The sequence below is a fragment of the Mandrillus leucophaeus genome, unplaced genomic scaffold (genome assembly GCF_000951045.1).
Source record: "Mandrillus leucophaeus isolate KB7577 unplaced genomic scaffold, Mleu.le_1.0 Scaffold306, whole genome shotgun sequence".
In the NCBI taxonomy this organism is placed as follows: domain Eukaryota; kingdom Metazoa; phylum Chordata; class Mammalia; order Primates; family Cercopithecidae; genus Mandrillus; species Mandrillus leucophaeus.
The window spans coordinates 560,278-568,489 of NW_012103210.1; the positions used below are offsets into that span (position 1 = coordinate 560,278).

The 8,212-nt window shown below is 45.8% G+C and overlaps 1 protein-coding gene across 1 annotated transcript in view; it reads left to right on the forward strand.

Moving 5' to 3' along the window:
• The window catches only part of TSR1 (TSR1, 20S rRNA accumulation, homolog (S. cerevisiae)), a 13,216-nt gene continuing 5,004 nt past the window's right edge, over positions 1-8,212 (forward strand). Inside the window, exons 1-11 of the mRNA XM_011987265.1 lie at positions 1-849; positions 1,044-1,147; positions 1,453-1,672; positions 1,788-1,922; positions 2,286-2,710; positions 3,463-3,622; positions 4,059-4,222; positions 4,752-4,945; positions 6,055-6,217; positions 6,538-6,648; positions 7,690-7,822. Of these exons, the coding sequence (XP_011842655.1) occupies positions 753-849; positions 1,044-1,147; positions 1,453-1,672; positions 1,788-1,922; positions 2,286-2,710; positions 3,463-3,622; positions 4,059-4,222; positions 4,752-4,945; positions 6,055-6,217; positions 6,538-6,648; positions 7,690-7,822 (1,906 nt within the window). The 5' untranslated portion in view covers positions 1-752. The remainder of the gene's footprint in view (positions 850-1,043; positions 1,148-1,452; positions 1,673-1,787; positions 1,923-2,285; positions 2,711-3,462; positions 3,623-4,058; positions 4,223-4,751; positions 4,946-6,054; positions 6,218-6,537; positions 6,649-7,689; positions 7,823-8,212) is intronic.

Sequence of the window (8,212 nt, forward strand, 5' to 3'; positions counted from 1 at the left end):
TGGCCACGGCGAAGCCGGTGCAGCCTGGCCCCGTGACCCCTCTGAATCCCCGTCCGGCAGTCGCCGTGCCGTCGCCAAGTTTCTGGGAAGATTAGTGGGAGCGCAGCCGCCGGAGCCCGAGGGCCGGAGGGTCACAGCCAGTCCCCCTCGCCGGGTCGCCACGTCCCACAGGGTCCTTCCCGGCCGCTCCGTGGGAGGCGGGGCGTGGGTTGGAGTAACAAGGACGGGCGTGAGCTGCTACGGAACCGGGCGAGGTGAGAGAAGTGTCTTCCACGCGATTCCCAAGCCTCGCTAGGGAATCGAGGGAGAAGAAAGGTTGCTCAGAGTGATAAAGAACACGCCATTGCAAATGGAAGAGCAACATGCCCGAATCTAGGTGACAGGAAGGGCTTAGGCCTTTTCGGCACGAATGGAGCCTTCCAGTCAACATGTTTCTATGTGATGCAGCTTTATGGCGCAAAAAAAATGACAATGCAAGGGGCACAAACAGCCCTGCTGGACCAATAGCCCAAGCCTCGAGAGTCTATATCGGGCGCCTTCAAGCCTCCAAACCACACACACTGCAGCGAGGGAAAACTTCCCATCGTGGCTTTGGCGGAGCGACTAACGCGGCGCTCTCTGGGGCGGCTGGAAAAGACCGTCGCGAGAGGGCGCAGGGAGTCCCGCCCCACTGAGAGCCCGCCCCCTTGGAGGGGACAGGAAGCGTTCGTCCTGGCCCGGAAGCAGTGTTGACTGTACACGCGCGCTGCGGCATGGCGGCTCACCGCCCCGGTCCGCTCAAGCAGCAGAATAAAGCTCATAAAGGCGGGCGGCATCGGGGTCGGGGATCTGCACAGCGGGACGGCAAGGGTAAGAAGATAGCGTAGAAGGAATAAGGGCTATTTGGCCATTATTAACTCTTTTTCCCCATGCCCAGACTGAGCTTTCTGTCTCCCGTCTGGGCCCCACGCGAAAGGCCCTTTCTAAGGTGGGCGGAGAGGAATCCCTTTTCTTGACCTTGTTATGGAGTCGATCACACCAGCCCCTTCTAATATGCCCTTCAGGCCGTCTAGCACTGAAAACCCTAAGCAAGAAGGTGAGAAAAGAACTCAGCAGAGTCGACCAGAGGCATCGCGCCAGCCAGCTCCGAAAGCAGAAGAAGGAGGCGGTGAGAGGAGCGGGATTTGGGAGAGTGCGGCTTCTCTGCTGTTCTAGGTGGCTATTGCCTGGAACTGGAAAATGAGACCGGCTGGGGGTCCAGGGATAGAGCATAGCCCTAGAGCACGTGTCTAGCCTGCAGGTCTAGCATTTTTTGCTTTCGTCAGAATTCCTGTCACCCCGCCGGCATACCTGTGGTCTTCTACCAGAGAGATGCTGGTTGTGGGTAGAGGGGGCGTCTGTGGGAGTGGACATTCAATGCTGGCGTGAAGTACTGAGACGCTGAGATGTTCTCGGATATCTTTCTATTTTCAGGTTCTGGCAGAGAAGAGACAGCTGGGTGGCAAGGATGGCCCTCCTCATCAGGTACTGGTGGTGCCCCTGCACAGCAGAATTTCCCTGCCAGAGGCCATGCAGCTGCTTCAGGATAGGGACACTGGAACAGTACACTTGAATGAATTGGGAAACACCCAGAGCTTTATGCTGCTATGCCCCCGCTTGAAACATCGGTGGTTTTTCACGTCAGCAAGGCCAGGTTAGAGTATACACCAATATTTTCTATTATGTTTGAGTAGTGGTAATTTTTTTTTTTTTTTTAGCATAATATGCTGGTGCCAGCCACCTCTTCTTACTGTGTCTTCTGTCTCCAGGGGATCTGCACACTGTGTTAGACATGGCTAAAGTAGCTGATACCATCCTGTTCCTTCTTGATCCACTAGAAGGCTGGGACAGCACCGGCGATTACTGTCTTTCCTGCCTCTTTGCTCAGGGCCTTCCCACCTATAGTAAGTGAGTTAGCATTTATTGTGCACCTGTAATTTGTCAGGCACTATGCCTGGCATTTTATATAGGAGTACAACTGATGGATCATATTCAACTGATGGTGGGATGTATACATATGGATTAAACTTGATCCATTGTTTACAGATTATCACTCAGTGTGTCTTTTTGTTTTTGGCTCTCCTTTGCCCAGAGAAACAAGGATATGAAGTTTGATTTCACTGTGAAATTCCTTCAGGGTAGTTAAGTGTTGGGTTTCCCAGTGATCTCTGGGCTTGCAACTGAGCTATTAGGTTGTTTGTGAACTGCAGAGGGATTTTTATGTAATGAAGCAATAGGTCATGAACCGTTTTCTCTTTTGCTTACAGCACTAGCTGTCCAGGGGATTTCTGGCCTCCCACTGAAGAAACAAATAGATGCCAGGAAGAAGCTAAGTAAAGCAGTGGAGAAGCGCTTTCCGCATGACAAATTCCTCTTGTTAGACACTCAACAGGAGGCAGGGATGCTGCTTAGGCAGTTGGCTAACCAGAAGCAACAGCATCTTGCGTTTCGAGATCGGCGGGCCTACCTGTTTGCCCATGCTGTTGATTTTGTTCCTAGTGAAGAGAATAACTTGGTGGGCACCTTGAAAATTTCAGGCTATGTTCGAGGGCAGACTGTGAATGTCAATAGATTGCTGCATATCGTTGGACATGGCGATTTCCAGATGAAACAGATAGATGCCCCTGGAGACCCTTTCCCTTTAAATCCTAGAAGAATTAAGCCCCAAAAGGACCCAGACATGGCAATGGAGGTAAGACTGATATTCTTAATTCATGTTCATGTGAAAGTTGGCACAGGAAGGAAACTTAAATTCGGAGAAGGTAGTCTGTTCACTTAGGTGAATGAGGAGACTGCTAGTCTGAAGTAAGGCAATAGTCAGTTATAAATATGTTGATAAATCACATTTATCCAGCACTTTCTGGGTACTCTGCACTGCGACTGGCTCTGAGTTTATAGAACACACTCAAGACGTGGTTGCTTTCCTCAAGGGACTTAATTGGGCTGGAACAAAATGGCGTCTGTGAAATAAAGATTGAGATAGCATATGGTTAAGGTGTGGACCAGCAGTGGAAGTTGAGAAAGTAGACTAGCAAGCTTCACAGAAGAGATCAGACTTGAGCAAGGTGTTGAGAAGGATGAATGTGATTTATGAGTTGAAGAAGGATAAAGGAATATTCTAGAAGATAGAGACAGAATGAACCTAGGCACAGCGGTGGATCAAAGGGTTTATTTGAACCTTGAAAAAATCAGCTTGATGGCAGTGAGGTATGTAATAAATGGGTAGGAGTGGGAGCAGATTAAGAAAGACCTCAAGAGCCAAGCAGAGACTTAAAATACCCTGGAAATTAGAAAATGGCCATTTGAAAAGTTTTAACAAGTTTTAGCATTCTGTTGCATTCATCTTCTACATGAGGACTGATATTTCTGCGTCTTTCTGGTTACTATGTTAGATTTAGGAGATTTTTGGTTCATGGTTGGCTATCACCTGCTTTTGGTTTTCAGATTTGTGCTACGGATACTGTAGATGATATGGAAGAAGGCCTTAAGGTCCTAATGAGGGCAGACCCTGATAGACAGGAATCCTTGCAAGCAGAGGTTATCCCAGATCCAATGGAGGGAGAGCAAACCTGGCCCACTGAGGAGGAGCTGAGTGGGGCAAAGGGTTGGTATTGGTAAACTTGTTTGTAATTCATCTGACCTGGAATTGTGGATTTTCTCTAGCTGTTCCAAGTGAGGGCCCTATAGGATAGAGTGGGATGGGGATATAGTTGAAAGTCTCTCCTCACCCTCAAATGCTGTATGTTTTCAATAAACAAACATTACACACAGCTTTGTTCCATTTCACAAAATTATTTGTGTTAATGTTTCATCGTGAACAGATAAACAACTTTGCATTCATTGCTGGGATTATTTAGCTGTGTAAGTATTGCTAGTTGTGAGGCAGCTGAATTAAATTTGGAAGTAGTCAGTTCTATTTACAGTGTCTGCCAGAATTTCCCATGTTGGCAGCAGTATCTGGTGCCTTGCCTAGGTGAGAATAACCAGAGGGATAGGGAAAGGAAGTCTATAATTTACTTAATTTGTTTGGGCTTTTACAGATTTCTTGAAGGAAAGTTCAAAGGTGGTAAAGAAGGTCCCCAAAGGAACATCCAGTTACCAGGCTGAATGGATTTTGGATGGTGGCAGCCAAAGTGGTGGGGAAGGAGATGAATATGAGTATGATGATATGGAACATGAGGATTTTATGGAGGAGGAATCTCAGGTAAGGAAATGAGGCCTTAGGCCAATTCTGCATCTAGCTCCAAATGTAAGGCAAAATGCAATTGTGATCTTGAGGGGTGTGTATGGTTAGTTTTTTGTTTGTTTGTTTGTTTGTTTTTGAGATGGAGTCTCACTCTGTCGCCCAGGCTGGAGTGCAGTGGCACAATCTGGGCTCAGGTGCTGGCCACCACGCCTGGCTAATTTTTTTGTATTTTTAGTAGAGACAGGGTTTCACCGTGTTAGCCAGGATGGTCTCGATCTCCTGACCTCGTGATCCACCCGCCTCAGCCTCCCAAAGTGCTGGGATTATAGGCGTGAGCCACTGCGCCTAGCCGTGTATGGTTAGTTTCTTAGGAATGACTGTAGTTGCCAGGAATGAGGTTTTTGTTTTTATACTTTAGACTGTATTAGAATTTATGTTGGTTGGGAATAGGGATCTAGTACAATTATTTTACTCTTAGCTTATTGGCCTTTGGGGTAGAGACAGGTGTGGATTTCTTCTGAAATAACTGTAATCCTTTATTCTACAGGATGAGAGTAGTGAAGAAGAAGAGGAGGAATATGAAACTATGACTGTCGGGGAGTCTGTGCATGATGATCTGTATGATGAGAAAGTGGATGAAGAAGCTGAGGCAAAAATGTTGGAGAAATATAAACAAGAAAGACTGGAAGAGATGTTTCCAGATGAAGTGGACACCCCCCGTGATGTGGCTGCTAGAATTCGGTTAGTCAACAAGTCTATCAACAAGTCTAAATTAAATCAATAGGTTTTAAAAACTTGGCTCAGAGCTGTGTCACTGTGATGCAAAAGAAGAGAAACACATTTTTCCTGCTCCTGAAGAGCTAACGTTTAATATGGGAAGCCAAGACATACATACAGGAAATGGTCATATATAATCAAGTTCTAGACTGTGGTATAGACTAACGTTACAGGACTTTGATGAAGGAGAAATACTAAGGTTAATTAGCAAATACTTCTTCCCAAAGGAGCCAATACTCAATTGACTTATATAATGTTTGGAGATTTTAGGGGGTTTGGGTAGAATAGCGGAAGTAGAAGAGTGAAGATGTAGATGATTATATCTGTTCTGGGGGTGAGTGACTAAAGCCAGTGAATTAACTTTGGATATTAGGGAGGTAAGGCTATGTATTAGGTCTTTCTCGCATTGCTATAAAGAAGTACCAGAGACTGTGCAATTTATAAAGAAAAGAGGTTTAATTGGGTCATGGTCCTGCAGGCTGTACAGGAAGCATGGTGCTGGCATCTGCTCAGCTTCTGGGGCGGCCTTAAACAATCATGGCAGAAGGCAGAGGGGGAACAAGTCATGTCACACGGCCAGCGCAGGAACCAGAGAGCAAGGCAGGAGGTGCTACACACTTTTAAACAACCAGATCTCATGAGAACTCACTCACCAAGGGGGATGGTGCTAATCCATTCATGAGAAAATCTCCCCCCTAATGCAGTCACCTCCCACCAGGCTCCACCTCCAACACTGGGGATTGTATTTCAGTATGAGATTTGGGCAGGGACACACACCTGAACTATATCAGGCCATTACCAAGCATCTTTTTTGTCAGGTTAAAAAGCTCCCTGACAGGTAACAGGGAGCCACTGTAAATACTTTGTCTTTTGTCAATGGGAAGCTTGGGTTTGGTTCTGATAGAACTCGTTACAAGCTGTTTTGGAGTGTGGTCTTGGTTGAAGCTGTTGGGTTGTTTGGAGAGAGTGATTGGAGTTCTTTTCAGCTAGCTCCTTAGCCATTTTAGCAGTGACGAGTCTATATAGCACCATATAAATCTGACTTAATTTCTTTAAAATCTTCAATATCCTAGATTTCAGAAATACAGAGGGCTTAAGAGCTTCCGGACATCTCCATGGGATCCTAAGGAAAACCTTCCTCAAGATTATGCTCGGATATTTCAGTTTCAGAACTTTACTAATACTAGGAAAAGCATTTTTAAAGAGATTGAAGAAAAAGAGGTTGAAGGAGCTGAGGTATCTATCCTCCTTGTTCATCTTGTATGTTGCTTTCATTTGTCAACATGCTCCCTACTTTATTCCTTCTCTTGGCATGAAAATATGCTGCATTGGGGGATTAGGGGAGCCCCTGAGTCATTGAGTAGAATGATACTGGGAACAAAGAGGTATCAACTATGTTAAATGAAAAAGCGTGATCTGGGTAGTGAAGCATCTTGAAGGGTGAGTGTAGGCTTTAAAAAGGTCATCTGAGAGACTCAGCATATTTGGAGGAAGCTTCCTCATTATTGGGACTTTGAAGGGTAACTCCATGATTGCTTTCTGCTTTCTTATGGCAGGTTGGCTGGTATGTCACACTTCATGTCTCTGAAGTCCCTGTCTCAGTGGTCGAGTGCTTCAGGCAAGGAGCACCCTTGATTGCATTTTCTTTACTACCTCACGAACAGAAGGTAAATTAGTGTCTTGTAGGAAAATGGGAGGTTAGGAAACTTTGCAGCTGCTTCTGACAGTCTAAAATTCTGTTCATGTATGACTAACATTTTGCTCATTGGGATGCAGAAAGTCTCGCTTTATGATTAGGAATTGGAGAATAATGGAGAAGTCAGTGACGGTTTTATTCATGTTGTCTGAACCTGTCTGAAACATCAGTGATGCAATCTCTGGGTGATTCTGAGACTTCTCTAAGTGTGTTTTTCAGACCAGATTTTGAACAAGGGTTGGCAGCCATTAAAATAAAGGTTTGGCTGGGCGCGGTGGCTCACGCATGTAATCCCAGCACTTTTTGGGAGGCCAAGGTGGGCGGATCACCTGAGGTCGGGAGTTTGAGACTAGCCTGACCAACATGGAGAAACCCCATCCCTACTAAAAATACAAAATTAGCCAGGTGTGGTGGCATATGCCTGTGATCCCAGCTACTTGGGAGGCTGAGGCAGGAGAATTGCTTGAACCCGGTAGGCGGAGGTTGTGGTGAGCCAAGATTGCGCCATTGCTTTCCAGCCTGGGCAACAAAAGTGAAACTCCATGTCAAAAAAAAAAAAAAAAAGTTTGTGCCAAGGTGCAGATCTCTTTTCTTTTGGTGGCCAGTAGTTGTGTATGTTGTGGGGGTATGTGATAGTTCTTTGATGGGTTTTGGTAAGGGCTCAAGAAGAAGGGGCTTGAATGAGTGTGGTTTTGAGATTGTGGTGAGTGAATGCCTTGAAGGCCACTGATTTTTGTGTGGCAGATGTTGAGCTCTTTTCTGTTAGATGCAGGAAGGTAGGTTAGCATTGAAGGGTGCCTGAATGCTCCAATCAGCCTATGTTTGGCTTAAATGCCAGTCATTGGTGGAGGGAAAGGATGAACCTGTGTTTCAGCATCTGCACTCCACCATTAATTAGCATTGTCAGTTCTTAAAATGAGTCTGAATCTGCTAGTTTGGTTTGCCTTCTTTCAGTTTAGGCAATTGTATTCCTAGGCTATGAAGATTTTTATTTTTCTTACTTGGTCCCCAGATGTCAGTATTGAATATGGTGGTGAGGCGTGACCCTGGCAACACTGAACCCGTGAAAGCCAAAGAAGAGCTCATATTCCACTGTGGATTCAGGCGCTTCCGAGCCTCACCTTTATTCTCTCAGCACACTGCAGGTTAGCAGTGGGGAACCTGGGTTCTTGTCCATCTTGTCTTTTGGGAAACTGACTTGTGGTGGAGGGGTACAGAATATGGTTTCAAAATCTTACATCTCTGGGTTAGAGGTATTTTCAGTACTCTGGCTTAAGAGCCAATGATGTTTTTACTCAAAATGTCTGAACCTGTCTGAAGCATCCCAGTGATGCAACCTCTGTGTGATACTGAGGCTTTTTTGCCATGAGTATTTGTTCCAGAGCAGGTTTTGAGTAGAAGTTGGCAGCTCTGTAAAAAGGGTATTAGGGTGGGTGAAGTGGTGCAGTGGCTTACACCCATAATCCCAACACTTGTGGCATTAGAATGGGGAATTGAAGACCAAAAAAGCTAAGGTTTAATCATATATATATATA